Source organism: Salvelinus fontinalis, chromosome 16, assembly GCF_029448725.1.
Source record: "Salvelinus fontinalis isolate EN_2023a chromosome 16, ASM2944872v1, whole genome shotgun sequence".
In the NCBI taxonomy this organism is placed as follows: Eukaryota; Metazoa; Chordata; class Actinopteri; order Salmoniformes; family Salmonidae; genus Salvelinus; species Salvelinus fontinalis.
This window is the reverse complement of record NC_074680.1, coordinates 49,236,620-49,256,640: the sequence shown is the minus strand read 5'-3', so window position 1 is coordinate 49,256,640 and position 20,021 is coordinate 49,236,620. Positions and strand designations below refer to the sequence as shown.

General features: G+C 48.2%; 1 protein-coding gene across 3 annotated transcripts in view; it reads left to right on the top strand.

Annotated features, from left to right (window-relative positions):
• alms1 (ALMS1 centrosome and basal body associated protein) overlaps nucleotides 1-20,021 on the top strand; it is a 142,564-nt gene that overhangs the window by 51,862 nt on the left and 70,681 nt on the right. For all 3 annotated transcript variants that reach the window (XM_055865652.1, XM_055865651.1, XM_055865650.1), the window contains exons 7-8: nucleotides 1,935-3,974; nucleotides 11,612-11,727. In XM_055865652.1, coding sequence (XP_055721627.1) covers nucleotides 1,935-3,974; nucleotides 11,612-11,727 — 2,156 coding nt within the window. The remainder of the gene's footprint in view (nucleotides 1-1,934; nucleotides 3,975-11,611; nucleotides 11,728-20,021) is intronic.

Here is a 20,021-nt window from a genome sequence, read left to right as displayed (position 1 = left end):
GCGACCCAGTTGTTCTGTATCTATGGACGCGACCCAGTCGATCTGTATCTATGGACGCGGCCCAGTTGTTCTGTATCTATGGACGCGACCCAGTCGATCTGTATCTATGGACGCGACCCAGTCGATCTGTTTCTATGGACGCGACCCAGTCGTTCTGTATCTATGGTCGCGACCCAGTTGTTCTGTATCTATGGACGCGACCCAGTCGATCTGTATCTATGGTCGCTTCCCAGTCGATCTGTATCTATGGACGCGACCCAGTCGATCTGTATCTATGGACGCGACCCAGTCGATCTGTATCTATGGACGCGACCCAGTCGTTCAGTATCTATGGACGCGACCCAGTCGTTCTGTATCTATGGTCGCGACCCAGTCGTTCTGTATCTATGGTCGCGACCCAGTCGTTCTGTATCTATGGTCGCGACCCAGTCGTTCTGTATCTATGGTCGCGACCCAGTCGTTCTGTATCTATGGTCGCGACCCAGTCGTTCTGTATCCATGGACGCGACCCAGTCGTTCTGTATCCATGGACGCGACCCAGTCGTTCTGTATCTATGGACGCGACCCAGTCGTTCTGTATCTATGGTCGCGACTCAGTCGTTCTGTATCTATGGACGCGACCCAGTCGTTCTGTATCTATGGACGCGACCCAGTCGTTCTGTATCCATGGACGCGACCCAGTCGTTCTGTATCTATGGACGCGACCCAGTCGTTCTGTATCTATGGTCGCGACTCAGTCGTTCTGTATCTATGGACACGACCCAGTCGTCGTTCTGTATCGACAGCCAGTCGTTCTGTATCTAAGGACGCGACCCAGTCGTTCTGTCTCTATGGTCGCGACCCAGTCGTTCTAAATGTTCCCTTGCCAGACTGGCTGACAACGTTCTTATTCCTTTGCTTGCTAGCTATCCAACTACGGCTAATTTACAGTCACGTCAAACAGAATAACAACAGTAGCTGCTTTTGCATTTTGTTTAAGCTGTTTTTCTAGTGACATTTATTTGGATACATCCATAACAATGGGCTAATGAGATGCGATTTCACCTGGCGTAGAAAATGTGTTCTCTGGTCAGGACACTGTTGTTCAGAGGAGCTAGCTAACAACACAGCCAACAACACAGCCAACAACACAGCTAACAACACAGCCAACAACACAGCCAACAACACAGCTAACAACACAGCCAACAACACAGCCAACAGCACAGCTAACAACACAGCCAGCAACACAGCCAGCAACACAGCTAACACCACCTCCAACAACACAGCCAACAACACAGCCAACAACACAGCCAACAACACAGCCAACAACACAGCCAACAGCACAGCTAACAACACAGCCAACAGCACAGCCAACAACACAGCTAACACCACCTCCAACAACACAGCCAACAACACAGCCAACAACACAGCCAACAACACAGCCAACAACACAGCCAGCAACACAGCTAACAACACAGCTAACAACACAGCTAACACCACAGCCAGCAACACAGCCAGCAACACAGCTAACAACACAGCCAACAACACAGCCAACAACACAGCCAACAACACAGCCAACAACACAGCCAACAACACAGCCAACAACACAGATAACAACACAGATAACAACACAGCTAGCAACACAGCTAACAACACAGATAACAACACAGCTAACACAATCACTTCTAACTGAAGCTGGAAACACTGAAAAACTAGCTACACTTCGTCTCCATATAGTGGAGATCCAGTTTATAAATTGCCTGGCTGGGCTGATGTGGATTGCACGGGTCAGATGGAACAGAGTAAATAGTCATTTTAACATCGTAGATTTAGCCGGTGGCAACTTGTGGAATAGACACCGTCTGGAATGCGGTTTTAACCAATCAGCATTCAGGATTAGACCCACCTGGTTGTATAATAAAGTAACTTCCTCTCTTCTCCCGTGGTGTTCCCAGGCGACAGCCCTCATAAAGGAGAGTTCTCGAGGTCCAGCCTGCTGTCTGTGGCCTCAAGCATGTCTCTACCTCTCAGTGTAGACAGCCTCCATCTCCATCCCATAAGGAGCCAGGCAGAGAACACCAGGGACTGCCTGTCCCCGTCTCCGGGACCAGACAGAGACAGGTCTTCCAGCCAGGGCAGTCTGAGAATGGCCCTCTGCCCCCTGGATATCTCAGTGGAGAACACAGTGGTCCAGGACTCCCAGCAGGATCCTCATTGTCTCCAGCCATCCTCCCCTGCACCACAGTCCACCCAGCCCCAAGACCTCCACCTCTACCAGCTCCCTGCACCACAGTCCACCCAGCCTCAAGACCTCCACCTCTACCAGATCCCTGCACCACAGTCCACCCAGCCCCAAGACCTCCATCTCTACCAGCTCCCTGCACCACAGTCCAATAATCAAAAGTACCCTGGCTTGCTTCCGGACCTACAGTCCTCTGCGCCACAACAGAGAGACAGCAGAGTTAATGTCTCTACCCAGGCTGCTATAGAGCTGGCAGGGAAGCTTGAGTCCAGTTCTGACAGCTTATCTCAGTACAGAGACAGGGTCAAAAACAGCTTATCTCAAAACAAAGATGGCGACCGAGACAGTTTATACAGGGACAGAGACATCTTGTCTCAGTACAGAGACAGAGTAGTAGCAACCTGTCCCCAGGTTAACACCACCATGGATCGTAGTAATCCTGACGATTCCTTCGTAGGCTCCCAGACTCTGCAGGACATTAGGCTTTTGCTGGGCCGGGCTGAAAACATTGTGTCGGGTGGCTCCTCCTCCTCTGGCGCCTCCTCCCACCTCCTCCACTCTGACGACGACATCATGCTCCTCTCTCTCAGGAGGAAGATGGAGGGATTCCAGGACTCCTCCTTCACCTCCTCCTCTGGTGGGGCCGGAGTGGGGGACCTAAGGAGTCACTCCTCATTGCTTTGGGCCCGCTCCTCCTCTGACTCAATGCTACCGGGGGTTAGGAAGAGAGATGAGAGCTCTGCCTACAGCCGGGAAGGTCATGTCAGGCTAACCGGAGAAGCAGAGCACCAGTCCACACCCGCCAGAGAGGAGTCTGGGAGACTACTACAGGACAGAGAGCATTATGGGAGACCACAGGACAGTTCTGAAGACAGAGAGCATTATGGGAGACCACAGGACAGTTCTGAAGACAGAGAGCATTATGGGAGACAACAAGACAGTTCTGAAGACAGAGAGCATTATGGGAGACCACAGGACAGTTCTGAAGACAGAGAGCATTATGGGAGACCACAGGACAGTTCTGAAGACAGAGAGCATTATGGGAGACCACAGGACAGTTCTGAAGACAGAGAGCATTATGGGAGACCACAGGACAGTTCTGAAGACAGAGAGCATTATGGGAGACCACAGGACAGTTCTGAAGACAGAGAGCATTATGGGAGACCACAGGACAGTTCTGAAGACAGAGAGCATTATGGGAGACCACAGGACAGTTCTGAAGACAGAGAGCATTATGGGAGACCACCACAGGACATCTCCGGCGGTAGCTCCACCTTCCTCCTGACCGAATCCGTGCGGAGGGCGGAGCCTGAGGGCTGCAGTGCCGGCCTCTCGGACACGAGGATTGGCCCTGTGCTGTTGTCAGTTATGCCGGTCAGCCAACCTGGTCCCTCATTGGGTGATGCTGTCGGTGGCAAGCTGCAGCAGGCTTCAACAACAACAGTGGGAGGAGGGAACACAGTGCAGGTGGCTCCAGCAGAAGTAAACTCTTCCTCCTCTTCGTCCTCCTGTCCCGTGGGCTCTGAGCAGGGGTGCGGAGGTCTGTCTGAGCAGGGGTGCGGAGGTCTGTCTGAGCCGGCCCAAGGTGTGGATCAGGGTGGAGATGCTCTGAGTGATGGTGGTAGCAGCAGTGGTAGTTCTCTAGCAGCCAGGGTAGCCAGGTTGCTCCAGAGTGAGTCTCCAGCCACGGTGGTGTCCCTGTCCAGCCGAGCTAGTACCGCCACCGCAGACCTGGAGGAAAGCAGAGCCAGAGGTCAGTAACTAACCACTACCGAGGCTTCGACCCTAAATAGAGCCCTAATTCTGTAGTGCACTACTTTTGACCAGGGCCTATTGGGCTCTGAGCAAACGTAGTGCACTAAGTAGGGAATAGGGCTCCATTTGGGAGTGTGATGCACTAACAGTACCCTACCTAGGGTCTGCTTACCACAAGTATTGGGTAGGGATTAACACCGGTAACTGTCCCGGGAACACTTTACATCCCCCCCCCCCCAGAAGACATGGGAAATGACAACATTTTCCCCAATGTGGCACTAATGCAATTCCACAATATACACACGAGCAGCAGCAGATTGGCACGTTATCCAACCAGCTAGAAGCCTTTAGCCTAGCCTATTTACTTGACACAAAGTCGACATAAGTTGGAAGCACACACATGATTGAAACTGCCGAGACCGAGCCGGACTGCACACGAGACCCGAATGCAGTTTAAGAGTTCTCATCAGAACTCAACATTCGATCTTGCTTTGACCCAAGCCCGGTCAGCTGAAGCATGAGGCCTGGTCTGACCCAAGCCCGGTCAGCTGAAGCATGAGGCCTGGTCTGACCCAAGCCCGGTCAGCTGAAGCATGAGGCCTGGTCTGACCCAAGCCCGGTCAGCTGAAGCATGAGGCCTGGTCTGACCCAAGCCCGGTCAGCTGAAGCATGAGGCCTGGTCTGACCCAAGCCCGGTCAGCTGAAGCATGAGGCCTGGTCTGACCCAAGCCCGGTCAGCTGAAGCATGAGGCCTGGTCTGACCCAAGCCCGGTCAGCTGAAGCATGAGGCCTGGTCTGACCCAAGCCCGGTCAGCTGAAGCATGAGGCCTGGTCTGACCCAAGCCCGGTCAGCTGAAGCATGAGGCCTGGTCTGACCCAAGCCCAGTCAGCTGAAGCATGAGGCCTGGTCTGACCCAAGCCCGGTCAGCTGAAGCATGAGGCCTGGTCTGACTCAAGCCCGGTCAGCTGAAGCATGAGGCCTGGTCTGACCCAAGCCCGTTAGGTTAGAGTGTAGGGACGGCAGGTAGACTAGTGGTTAGAGTGTAGGGGGGCAGGTAGTCTAGTGGTTAGAGTGTAGGGGTGGCAGGTAGTCTAGTGGTTAGAGTGTAGGGGCGGCAGGTAGTCTAGTGGTTAGAGTGTAGGGACGGCAGGTAGCCTAGTGGTTAGAGTGTAGGGGCGGCAGGTAGCCTAGTGGTTAGAGTGTAGGGGCGGCAGGTAGACTAGTGGTTAGAGTGTAGGGGCGGCAGGTAGCCTAGTGGTTAGAGTGTAGAGACGGCAGGTAGCCTAGTGGTTAGAGTGTAGGGGCGGCAGGTAGCCTAGTGGTTAGAGTGTAGGGGCGGCAGGTAGCCTAGTGGTTAGAGTGTAGGGGCGGCAGGTAGCCTAGTGGTTAGAGTGTAGAGGCGGCAGGTAGCCTAGTGGTTAGAGTGTAGGGGCGGCAGGTAGTCTAGTGGTTAGAGTGTAGGGGCGGCAGGTAGTCTAGTGGTTAGAGTGTAGGGGCGGCAGGGTAGCCTAGTGGTTAGAGTGTAGAGACGGCAGGTAGCCTAGTGGTTAGAGTGTAGGGACGGCAGGTAGACTAGTGGTTAGAGTGTAGGGACGGCAGGTAGTCTAGTGGTTAGAGTGTAGGGACGGCAGGTAACCTAGTGGTTAGAGTGTAGGGGCGGCAGGTAGCCTAGTGGTTAGAGTGTAGGGGCGGCAGGTAGCCTAGTGGTTAGAGTGTAGAGACGGCAGGTAGCCTAGTGGTTAGAGTGTAGGGGCGGCAGGTAGCCTAGTGGTTAGAGTGTAGGGGCGGCAGGTAGCCTAGTGGTTAGAGTGTAGGGGCGGCAGGTAGCCTAGTGGTTAGAGTGTAGAGACGGCAGGTAGCCTAGTGGTTAGAGTGTAGGGGCGGCAGGTAGCCTAGTGGTTAGAGTGTAGGGGCGGCAGGTAGCCTAGTGGTTAGAGTGTAGGGGCGGCAGGTAGCCTAGTGGTTAGAGTGTAGGGGCGGCAGGTAGCCTAGTGGTTAGAGTGTAGGGGCGGCAGGTAGCCTAGTGGTTAGAGTGTAGGGGCGGCAGGTAGCCTAGTGGTTAGAGTGTAGAGACGGCAGGTAGCCTAGTGGTTAGAGTGTAGGGGCGGCAGGTAGCCTAGTGGTTAGAGTGTAGGGGCGGCAGGTAGCCTAGTGGTTAGAGTGTAGAGGTGGCAGGTAGCCTAGTGGTTAGAGTGTAGGGGCGGCAGGGTAGCCTGGTGGTTAGAGTGTAGGGGCGGCAGGTAGCCTGGTGGTTAGAGTGTAGGGGCGGCAGGTAGCCTAGTGGTTAGAGTGTAGGGGCGGCAGGTAGCCTAGTGGTTAGAGTGTAGGGGCGGCAGGTAGCCTAGTGGTTAGAGTGTAGGGGCGGCAGGTAGCCTAGTGGTTAGAGTGTAGAGGCGGCAGGTAGCCTAGTGGTTAGAGTGTAGGGGCGGCAGGTAGCCTAGTGGTTAGAGTGTAGAGGTGGCAGGTAGCCTAGTGGTTAGAGTGTAGGGGCGGCAGGGTAGCCTAGTGGTTAGAGTGTAGGGGCGGCAGGTAGCCTAGTGGTTAGAGTGTAGAGACGGCAGGTAGCCTAGTGGTTAGAGTGTAGGGGCGGCAGGTAGTCTAGTGGTTAGAGTGTAGGGACGGCAGGTAGTCTAGTGGTTAGAGTGTAGGGGCGGCAGGGTAGCCTAGTGGTTAGAGTGTAGAGACGGCAGGTAGCCTAGTGGTTAGAGTGTAGGGGCGGCAGGTAGCCTAGTGGTTAGAGTGTAGGGGCGGCAGGTAGCCTAGTGGTTAGAGTGTAGGGGCGGCAGGTAGCCTAGTGGTTAGAGTGTAGGGGCGGCAGGTAGCCTAGTGGTTAGAGTGTAGGGGCGGCAGGTAGCCTAGTGGTTAGAGTGTAGAGGCGGCAGGTAGCCTAGTGGTTAGAGTGTAGGGGCGGCAGGTAGCCTAGTGGTTAGAGTGTAGGGGCGGCAGGTAGCCTAGTGGTTAGAGTGTAGGGGCGGCAGGTAGCCTAGTGGTTAGAGTGTAGGGGCGGCAGGTAGCCTAGTGGTTAGAGTGTAGGGGCGGCAGGTAGCCTAGTGGTTAGAGTGTAGGGGCGGCAGGTAGCCTAGTGGTTAGAGTGTAGGGGCGGCAGGTAGCCTAGTGGTTAGAGTGTAGGGGCGGCAGGTAGCCTAGTGGTTAGAGTGTAGGGGCGGCAGGTAGCCTAGTGGTTAGAGTGTAGGGGCGGCAGGTAGCCTAGTGGTTAGAGTGTAGGGGCGGCAGGTAGCCTAGTGGTTAGAGTGTAGAGACGGCAGGTAGCCTAGTGGTTAGAGTGTAGAGGTGGCAGGTAGCCTAGTGGTTAGAGTGTAGGGGCGGCAGGGTAGCCTAGTGGTTAGAGTGTAGGGGCGGCAGGTAGCCTAGTGGTTAGAGTGTAGGGGCGGCAGGTAGCCTAGTGGTTAGAGTGTAGGGGCGGCAGGTAGCCTAGTGGTTAGAGTGTAGGGGCGGCAGGTAGCCTAGTGGTTAGAGTGTAGGGGCGGCAGGTAGCCTAGTGGTTAGAGTGTAGGGGCGGCAGGTAGCCTAGTGGTTAGAGTGTAGGGGCGGCAGGTAGCCTAGTGGTTAGAGTGTAGGGGCGGCAGGGTAGCCTAGTGGTTAGAGTGTAGGGGAGGCAGGGTAGCCTAGTGGTTAGAGTGTTGGGGCGGCAGGTAGCCTAGTGGTTAGAGTGTTGGGGCGGCAGGTAGCCTAGTGGTTAGAGTGTTGTGGCGGCAGGTAGCCTAGTGGTTAGAGTGTTGTGGCGGCAGGTAGCCTAGTAGTTAGAGTGTAGGGGCGGCAGGTAGCCTAGTGGTTAGAGTGTTGCGGCGGCAGGTAGCCTAGTGGTTAGAGTGTAGGGGCAGCAGGGTAGCCTAGTGGTTAGAGTGTAGGGGCGGCAGGTAGCCTAGTGGTTAGAGTGTAGGGACGGCAGGTAGCCTAGTGGTTAGAGTGTAGGGACGGCAGGTAGCCTAGTGGTTAGAGTGTAGGGGCGGCAGGTAGCCTAGTGGTTAGAGTGTAGGGGCGGCAGGTAGCCTAGTGGTTAGAGTGTAGGGGCGGCAGGTAGCCTAGTGGTTAGAGTGTAGGGGCGGCAGGTAGCCTAGTGGTTAGAGTGTAGGGGCGGCAGGTAGCCTAGTGGTTAGAGTGTAGAGGCGGCAGGTAGCCTAGTGGTTAGAGTGTAGGGGTGGCAATGTGGCGTAGCGTCCTCTTATTTGGGGAGAACCCTGGCTTAGTGACCATTTTGGGGGTTTTAAACACTTTAAATGGGCAATTCCGATTTTTGCCTTTATTTCCCGGGCAGTGATGTAAATTACTTAAGTAAAAAATACTTGAAAGTACTACTTAAGTAGTTTTTATGGGTATCTGTACTTTACTATTTATATTTTTTGACAATTTTTACTTCACTACATTCCTAAAGAAAATGAAGTACTTTTCACTCCATACATTTTCCCTGAAACCCAAAAGTACATGTTGAATGCTTTATCAGGACAGGAAAATGGTCTAATTCACACACTCAAAATAACATCCCCGTCATCTCTACTGCCTCTGATCTGGCGGACTCTCTAAACACATGCTTCATTTGTAACTGGAGTGTTGGAGAGTGCCCCTGTCTATCTGTAAATGGGGTGTTGGAGAGTGCCCCTGTCTATCTGTAAATGGGGTGTTGGAGAGTGCCCCTGTCTATCTGTAAATGGGGTGTTGGAGAGTGCCCCTGTCTATCTGTAAATGGGGTGTTGGAGAGTGCCCCTTGCTATCTGTAAAAGGGGTGTTGGAGAGTGCCCCTGACTATCTGTAAATGGGGTGTTGGAGAGTGCCCCTGTCTATCTGTAAATGGGGTGTTGGAGAGTGCCCCTGTCTATCTGTAAATGGAGTGTTGGAGAGTGCCCCTGTCTATCTGTAAATGGGGTGTTGGAGAGTGCCCCTGTCTATCTGTAAATGGGGTGTTGGAGAGTGCCCCTTGCTATCTGTAAATGGGGTGTTGGAGAGTGCCCCTGACTATCTGTAAATGGGGTGTTGGAGAGTGCCCCTGTCTATCTGTAAATGGGGTGTTGGAGAGTGCCCCTGTCTATCTGTAAATGGGGTGTTGGAGAGTGGCCCTGTCTGTCTGTAAATGGAGTGTTGGAGAGTGCCCCTGTCTATCTGTAAATGGGGTGTTGGAGAGTGCCCCTGTCTATCTGTAAATGGGGTGTTGGAGAGTGGCCCTGTCTATCTGTAAATGGAGTGTTGGAGAGTGCCCCTGTCTATCTGTAAATGGGGTGTTGGAGAGTGCCCCTGTCTATCTGTAAATGGGGTGTTGGAGAGTGCCCCTGTCTATCTGTAAATGGGGTGTTGGAGAGTGCCCCTGTCTATCTGTAAATGGGGTGTTGGAGAGTGTCCCTGTCTATCTGTAAATGGGGTGTTGGAGAGTGCCCCTGTCTATCTGTAAATGGAGTGTTGGAGAGTGCCCCTGTCTATCTGTAAATGGAGAGTGCCCCTGTCTATCTGTAAATGGGGTGTTGGAGAGTGCCCCTGTCTATCTGTAAATGGGGTGTTGGAGAGTGCCCCTGTCTATCTGTAAATGGGGTGTTGGAGAGTGCCCCTGTCTATCTGTAAATGGGGTGTTGGAGAGTGCCCCTGTCTATCTGTAAATGGGGTGTTGGAGAGTGCCCCTGTCTATCTGTAAATGGGGTGTTGGAGAGTGTCCCTGTCTATCTGTAAATGGGGTGTTGGAGAGTGCCCCTGTCTATCTGTAAATGGGGTGTTGGAGAGTGCCCCTGTCTATCTGTAAATGGAGTGTTGGAGAGTGCCCCTGTCTATCTGTAAATGGGGTGTTGGAGAGTGCCCCTGACTATCTGTAAATGGGGTGTTGGAGAGTGCCCCTGTCTATCTGTAAATGGAGTGTTGGAGAGTGCCCCTGTCTATCTGTAAATGGGGTGTTGGAGAGTGCCCCTGTCGATCTGTAAATGGAGTGTTGGAGAGTGCCCCTGTCTATCTGTAAATGGGGTGTTGGAGAGTGCACCTGTCTATCTGTAAATGGGGTGTTGGAGAGTGCCCCTGTCTATCTGTAAATGGAGTGTTGGAGAGTGCCCCTGTCTATCTGTAAATGGGGTGTTGGAGAGTGCCCCTGTCTATCTGTAAATGGGGTGTTGGAGAGTGCCCCTGTCTATCTGTAAATGGAGTGTTGGAGAGTGCCCCTGTCTATCTGTAAATGGGGTGTTGGAGAGTGCCCCTGTCTATCTGTAAATGGGGTGTTGGAGAGTGGCCCTGTCTATCTGTAAATGGGGTGTTGGAGAGTGCCCCTGTCTATCTGCAAATGGGGTGTTGGAGAGTGCCCCTGTCTATCTGTAAATGGGGTGTTGGAGAGTGCCCCTGTCTATCTGTAAATGGAGTGTTGGAGAGTGCCCCTGTCTATCTGTAAATGGGGTGTTGGAGAGTGCCCCTGTCTATCTGTAAATGGGGTGTTGGAGAGTGCCCCTGTCTATCTGTAAATGGGGTGTTGGAGAGTGCCCCTGTCTATCTGTAAATGGGGTGTTGGAGAGTGCCCCTGTCTATCTGTAAATGGGGTGTTGGAGAGTGCCCCTGGTTATCTGTAAATGGGGTGTTGGAGAGTGCCCCTGTCTATCTGTAAATGGGGTGTTGGAGAATGCCCCTGTCTATCTGTAAATGGGGTGTTGGAGAGTGCCCCTGTCTATCTGTAAATGGGGTGTTGGAGAGTGCCCCTGTCTATCTGTAAATGGGGTGTTGGAGAGTGCCCCTGTCTATCTGTAAATGGGGTGTTGGAGAGTGCCCCTGTCTATCTGTAAATGGGGTGTTGGAGAGTGCCCCTGTCTATCTGTAAATGGGGTGTTGGAGAGTGCCCCTGTCTATCTGTAAATGGAGTGTTGGAGAGTGCCCCTGTCTATCTGTAAATGGGGTGTTGGAGAGTGCCCCTGTCTATCTGTAAATGGGGTGTTGGAGAGTGCCCCTGTCTATCTGTAAATGGGGTGTTGGAGAGTTCCCATGTCTATCTGTAAATGGGGTTTTGTAGAGTGCCCCTGTCGATCTGTAAATGGAGTGTTTGAGAGTACCCCTGTCTATCTGTAAATGGGGTGTTGGAGAGTGCCCCTGTCTATCTGTAAATGGGGTGTTGGAGAGTGCCCCTGTCTATCTGTAAATGGGGTGTTGGAGAGTTCCCATGTCTATCTGTAAATGGAGTGTTGGAGAGTGACCCTGGTTATCTGTAAATGGAGTGTTGGAGAGTTCCCCTGGTTATCCATAAATTAAACAAAACAAGACAATGGTGACGTCTGGTTTGCTTAATATAAGAAATTTGAAAAGATTTTTAGCCTACTTTTACTTTTGATACTTAGGTAAATTTTAGCAATTACATTTACTTTTAAATACTTAAGTATATTTAAAACCAAATACTTTTTTACTTTTCTTTCAAGTAGGATTTTACTGGGTGACTTTCACTTTTACTTGAGTCATTTTCTATTAAGGTATCTTTACGTTTACTCAAGTATGATAATTGGGTACTTTTTCCCACCACTGTCCCACCCGGGACACTCTGGATAAATATTAATTATTCCCGGTATTGAAACTTGGTAGATTTAATTTTTGAAAGCTAATTAAAGATCATCCCCAGGTTATAACATGTTGATGTTTGTTCCCAACTTGCCCTGATTGTATCAAACCCCCAGAGTGGCTGAGGATGAAGGTGTCGGGGCAGCAGTGTGAAACTCTGGAGCTCAACACGGAGGATAGACAACGCATAGAAGAGATCAAGAGAGAGATACTCTTTAAACACCCACTAAAGGTACTGTTATAGTCACTCCTACTCAATACCAAACACCCACTAAAGGTATTGTCATAGTCACTCAATACCAAACACCCACTAAAGGTACTGTCATAGTCACTCACTACCAAACACCCACTAAAGGTACTGTCATAGTCACTCACTACCAAACACCCACTAAAGGTACTGTTATAGTCACTCCTACTCAATACCAAACACCCACTAAAGGTACTGTCATAGTCACTCCTACTCAATACCAAACACCCACTAAAGGTACTGTTATAGTCACTCCTACTCACTACCAAACACCCACTAAAGGTACTGTCATAGTCACTCACTACCAAACACCCACTAAAGGTACTGTTATAGTCACTCACTACCAAACACCCACTAAAGGTACTGTCATAGTCACTCCTACTCAATACCAAACACCCACTAAAGGTACTGTCATAGTCACTCAATACCAAACACCCACTAAAGGTACTGTCATAGTCACTCACTACCAAACACCCACTAAAGGTACTGTCATAGTCACTCACTACCAAACACCCACTAAAGGTACTGTCATAGTCACTCCTACTCAATACCAAACACCCACTAAAGGTACTGTCATAGTCACTCCTACTCAATACCAAACACCCACTAAAGGTACTGTCATAGTCACTCCTACTCAATACCAAACACCCACTAAAGGTACTGTTATAGTCACTCCTACTCACTACCAAACACCCACTAAAGGTACTGTTATAGTCACTCCTACTCAATACCAAACACCCACTAAAGGTACTGTCATAGTCACTCACTACCAAACACCCACTAAAGGTACTGTTATAGTCACTCACTACCAAACACCCACTAAAGGTACTGTCATAGTCACTCCTACTCAATACCAAACACCCACTAAAGGTACTGTCATAGTCACTCACTACCAAACACCCACTAAAGGTACTGTCATAGTCACTCACTACCAAACACCCACTAAAGGTACTGTCATAGTCACTCCTACTCAATACCAAACACCCACTAAAGGTACTGTCATAGTCACTCCTACTCAATACCAAACACCCACTAAAGGTACTGTCATAGTCACTCCTACTCAATACCAAACACCCACTAAAGGTACTGTTATAGTCACTCCTACTCACTACCAAACACCCACTAAAGGTACTGTTATAGTCACTCCTACTCAATACCAAACACCCACTAAAGGTACTGTCATAGTCACTCACTACCAAACACCCACTAAAGGTACTGTTATAGTCACTCACTACCAAACACCCACTAAAGGTACTGTCATAGTCACTCCTACTCAATACCAAACACCCACTAAAGGTACTGTCATAGTCACTCAATACCAAACACCCACTAAAGGTACTGTCATAGTCACTCAATACCAAACACCCACTAAAGGTACTGTCATAGTCACTCACTACCAAACACCCACTAAAGGCACTGTCATAGTCACTCAATACCAAACACCCACTAAAGGTACTGTCATAGTCACTCAATACCAAACACCCACTAAAGGTACTGTCATAGTCACTCACTACCAAACACCCACTAAAGGTACTGTCATAGTCACTCCTACTCAATACCAAACACCCACTAAAGGTACTGTCATAGTCACTCCTACTCGATACCAAACACCCACTAAAGGTACTGTCATAGTCACTCAATACCAAACACCCACTAAAGGTACTGTCATAGTCACTCAATACCAAACACCCACTAAAGGTACTGTCATAGTCACTCAATACCAAACACCCACTAAAGGTACTGTCATAGTCACTCACTACCAAACACCCACTAAAGGTACTGTCATAGTCACTCCTACTCAATACCAAACACCCACTAAAGGTACTGTCATAGTCACTCAATACCAAACACCCACTAAAGGTACTGTCATAGTCACTCACTACCAAACACCCACTAAAGGTACTGTCATAGTCACTCAATACCAAACACCCACTAAAGGTACTGTCATAGTCACTCAATACCAAACACCCACTAAAGGTACTGTCATAGTCACTCAATACCAAACACCCACTAAAGGTACTGTCATAGTCACTCACTACCAAACACCCACTAAAGGTACTGTCATAGTCACTCACTACCAAACACCCACTAAAGGTACTGTCATAGTCACTCACTACCAAACACCCACTAAAGGTACTGTCATAGTCACTCAATACCAAACACCCACTAAAGGTACTGTCATAGTCACTCCTACTCAATACCAAACACCCACTAAAGGTACTGTCATAGTCACTCCTACTCAATACCAAACACCCACTAAAGGTACTGTCATAGTCACTCCTACTCAATACCAAACACCCACTAAAGGTACTGTTATAGTCACTCCTACTCACTACCAAACACCCACTAAAGGTACTGTCATAGTCACTCACTACCAAACACCCACTAAAGGTACTGTTATAGTCACTCACTACCAAACACCCACTAAAGGTACTGTCATAGTCACTCCTACTCAATACCAAACACCCACTAAAGGTACTGTCATAGTCACTCAATACCAAACACCCACTAAAGGTACTGTCATAGTCACTCACTACCAAACACCCACTAAAGGTACTGTCATAGTCACTCACTACCAAACACCCACTAAAGGTACTGTCATAGTCACTCCTACTCAATACCAAACACCCACTAAAGGTACTGTCATAGTCACTCCTACTCAATACCAAACACCCACTAAAGGTACTGTCATAGTCACTCCTACTCAATACCAAACACCCACTAAAGGTACTGTTATAGTCACTCCTACTCACTACCAAACACCCACTAAAGGTACTGTTATAGTCACTCCTACTCAATACCAAACACCCACTAAAGGTACTGTCATAGTCACTCACTACCAAACACCCACTAAAGGTACTGTTATAGTCACTCACTACCAAACACCCACTAAAGGTACTGTCATAGTCACTCCTACTCAATACCAAACACCCACTAAAGGTACTGTCATAGTCACTCACTACCAAACACCCACTAAAGGTACTGTCATAGTCACTCACTACCAAACACCCACTAAAGGTACTGTCATAGTCACTCCTACTCAATACCAAACACCCACTAAAGGTACTGTCATAGTCACTCCTACTCAATACCAAACACCCACTAAAGGTACTGTCATAGTCACTCCTACTCAATACCAAACACCCACTAAAGGTACTGTTATAGTCACTCCTACTCACTACCAAACACCCACTAAAGGTACTGTTATAGTCACTCCTACTCAATACCAAACACCCACTAAAGGTACTGTCATAGTCACTCACTACCAAACACCCACTAAAGGTACTGTTATAGTCACTCACTACCAAACACCCACTAAAGGTACTGTCATAGTCACTCCTACTCAATACCAAACACCCACTAAAGGTACTGTCATAGTCACTCAATACCAAACACCCACTAAAGGTACTGTCATAGTCACTCAATACCAAACACCCACTAAAGGTACTGTCATAGTCACTCAATACCAAACACCCACTAAAGGCACTGTCATAGTCACTCACTACCAAACACCCACTAAAGGCACTGTCATAGTCACTCAATACCAAACACCCACTAAAGGTACTGTCATAGTCACTCAATACCAAACACCCACTAAAGGTACTGTCATAGTCACTCCTACTCAATACCAAACACCCACTAAAGGTACTGTCATAGTCACTCCTACTCGATACCAAACACCCACTAAAGGTACTGTCATAGTCACTCAATACCAAACACCCACTAAAGGTACTGTCATAGTCACTCAATACCAAACACCCACTAAAGGTACTGTCATAGTCACTCAATACCAAACACCCACTAAAGGTACTGTCATAGTCACTCACTACCAAACACCCACTAAAGGTACTGTCATAGTCACTCCTACTCAATACCAAACACCCACTAAAGGTACTGTCATAGTCACTCAATACCAAACACCCACTAAAGGTACTGTCATAGTCACTCACTACCAAACACCCACTAAAGGTACTGTCATAGTCACTCAATACCAAACACCCACTAAAGGTACTGTCATAGTCACTCAATACCAAACACCCACTAAAGGTACTGTCATAGTCACTCAATACCAAACACCCACTAAAGGTACTGTCATAGTCACTCACTACCAAACACCCACTAAAGGTACTGTCATAGTCACTCACTACCAAACACCCACTAAAGGTACTGTCATAGTCACTCACTACCAAACACCCACTAAAGGTACTGTCATAGTCACTCAATACCAAACACCCACTAAAGGTACTGTCATAGTCACTCCTACTCAATACCAAACACCCACTAAAGGTACTGTCATAGTCACTCCTACTCAATACCAAACACCCACTAAAGGTACTGTTATAGTCACTCCTACTCACTACCAAACACCCACTAAAGGTACTGTTATAGTCACTCCTACTCAATACCAAACACCCACTAAAGGTACTGTCATAGTCACTCACTACCAAACACCCACTAAAGGTACTGTTATAGTCACTCACTACCAAACACCCACTAAAGGTACTGTCATAGTCACTCCTACTCAATACCAAACACCCACTAAAGGTACTGTCATAGTCACTCAATACCAAACACCCACTAAAGGTACTGTCATAGTCACTCAATACCAAACACCCACTAAAGGTACTGTCATAGTCACTCACTACCAAACACCCACTAAAGGCACTGTCATAGTCACTCAATACCAAACACCCACTAAAGGTACTGTCATAGTCACTCACTACCAAACACCCACTAAAGGTACTGTCATAGTCACTCACTACCAAACACCCACTAAAGGTACTGTCATAGTCACTCCTACTCAATACCAAACACCCACTAAAGGTACTGTCATAGTCACTCCTACTCGATACCAAACACCCACTAAAGGTACTGTCATAGTCACTCAATACCAAACACCCACTAAAGGTACTGTCATAGTCACTCCTACTCAATACCAAACACCCACTAAAGGTACTGTCATAGTCACTCCTACTCGATACCAAACACCCACTAAAGGTACTGTCATAGTCACTCAATACCAAACACCCACTAAAGGTACTGTCATAGTCACTCAATACCAAACACCCACTAAAGGTACTGTCATAGTCACTCAATACCAAACACCCACTAAAGGTACTGTCATAGTCACTCACTACCAAACACCCACTAAAGGTACTGTCATAGTCACTCCTACTCAATACCAAACACCCACTAAAGGTACTGTCATAGTCACTCAATACCAAACACCCACTAAAGGTACTGTCATAGTCACTCACTACCAAACACCCACTAAAGGTACTGTCATAGTCACTCAATACCAAACACCCACTAAAGGTACTGTCATAGTCACTCAATACCAAACACCCACTAAAGGTACTGTCATAGTCACTCACTACCAAACACCCACTAAAGGTACTGTCATAGTCACTCAATACCAAACACCCACTAAAGGTACTGTCATAGTCACTCAATACCAAACACCCACTAAAGGTACTGTCATAGTCACTCCTACTCAATACCAAACACCCACTAAAGGTACTGTCATAGTCACTCAATACCAAACACCCACTAAAGGTACTGTCATAGTCACTCAATACCAAACACCCACTAAAGGTACTGTCATAGTCACTCAATACCAAACACCCACTAAAGGTACTGTCATAGTCACTCAATACCAAACACCCACTAAAGGTACTGTCATAGTCACTCCTACTCAATACCAAACACCCACTAAAGGTACTGTCATAGTCACTCAATACCAAACACCCACTAAAGGTACTGTCATAGTCACTCAATACCAAACACCCACTAAAGGTACTGTCATAGTCACTCACTACCAAACACCCACTAAAGGTACTGTCATAGTCACTCAATACCAAACACCCACTAAAGGTACTGTCATAGTCACTCCTACTCAATACCAAACACCCACTAAAGGTACTGTCATAGTCACTCCTACTCAATACCAAACACCCACTAAAGGTACTGTCATAGTCACTCAATACCAAACACCCACTAAAGGTACTGTCATAGTCACTCAATACCAAACACCCACTAAAGGTACTGTCATAGTCACTCAATACCAAACACCCACTAAAGGTACTGTCATAGTCACTCCTACTCAATACCAAACACCCACTAAAGGTACTATCATAGTCACTCAATACCAAACACCCACTAAAGGTACTGTCATAGTCACTCAATACCAAACACCCACTAAAGGTACTGTCATAGTCACTCCTACTCAATACCAAACACCCACTAAAGGTACTGTCATAGTCACTCACTACCAAACACCCACTAAAGGTACTGTCATAGTCACTCAATACCAAACACCCACTAAAGGTACTGTCATAGTCACTCAATACCAAACACCCACTAAAGGTACTGTCATAGTCACTCCTACTCAATACCAAACACCCACTAAAGGTACTGTCATAGTCACTCACTACCAAACACCCACTAAAGGTACTGTCATAGTCACTCAATACCAAACACCCACTAAAGGTACTGTCATAGTCACTCACTACCAAACACCCACTAAAGGTACTGTCATAGTCACTCAATACCAAACACCCACTAAAGGTACTGTCATAGTCACTCCTACTCAATACCAAACACCCACTAAAGGTACTGTCATAGTCACTCAATACCAAACACCCACTAAAGGTACTGTCATAGTCACTCACTACCAAACACCCACTAAAGGTACTGTCATAGTCACTCAATACCAAACACCCACTAAAGGTACTGTCATAGTCACTCAATACCAAACACCCACTAAAGGTACTGTCATAGTCACTCAATACCAAACACCCACTAAAGGTACTGTCATAGTCACTCACTACCAAACACCCACTAAAGGCACTTTCATAGTCACTCACTACCAAACACCCACTAAAGGTACTGTCATAGTCACTCAATACCAAACACCCACTAAAGGTACTGTCATAGTCACTCACTACCAAACACCCACTAAAGGTACTGTCATAGTCACTCCTACTCAATACCAAACACCCACTAAAGGTACTGTCATAGTCACTCCTACTCAATACCAAACACCCACTAAAGGTACTGTCATAGTCACTCACTACCAAACACCCACTAAAGGTACTGTCATAGTCACTCAATACCAAACACCCACTAAAGGTACTGTCATAGTCACTCAATACCAAACACCCACTAAAGGTACTGTCATAGTCACTCCTACTCAATACCAAATACCCACTAAAGGTACTGTCATAGTCACTCCTACTCGATACCAAACACCCACTAAAGGTACTGTCATAGTCACTCAATACCAAACACCCACTAAAGGTACTGTCATAGTCACTCAATACCAAACACCCACTAAAGGTACTGTCATAGTCACTCAATACCAAACACCCACTAAAGGTACTGTCATAGTCACTCACTACCAAACACCCACTAAAGGTACTGTCATAGTCACTCCTACTCAATACCAAACACCCACTAAAGGTACTGTCATAGTCACTCAATACCAAACACCCACTAAAGGTACTGTCATAGTCACTCACTACCAAACACCCACTAAAGGTACTGTCATAGTCACTCAATACCAAACACCCACTAAAGGTACTGTCATAGTCACTCAATACCAAACACCCACTAAAGGTACTGTCATAGTCACTCACTACCAAACACCCACTAAAGGTACTGTCATAGTCACTCACTACCAAACACCCACTAAAGGTACTGTCATAGTCACTCACTACCAAACACCCACTAAAGGTACTGTCATAGTCACTCAATACCAAACACCCACTAAAGGTACTGTCATAGTCACTCAATACCAAACACCCACTAAAGGTACTGTCATAGTCACTCCTACTCAATACCAAACACCCACTAAAGGTACTGTCATAGTCACTCAATACCAAACACCCACTAAAGGTACTGTCATAGTCACTCAATACCAAACACCCACTAAAGGTACTGTCATAGTCACTCACTACCAAACACCCACTAAAGGTACTGTCATAGTCACTCAATACCAAACACCCACTAAAGGTACTGTCATAGTCACTCCTACTCAATACCAAACACCCACTAAAGGTACTGTCATAGTCACTCCTACTCAATACCAAACACCCACTAAAGGTACTGTCATAGTCACTCAATACCAAACACCCACTAAAGGTACTGTCATAGTCACTCAATACCAAACACCCACTAAAGGTACTGTCATAGTCACTCAATACCAAACACCCACTAAAGGTACTGTCATAGTCACTCAATACCAAACACCCACTAAAGGTACTGTCATAGTCACTCCT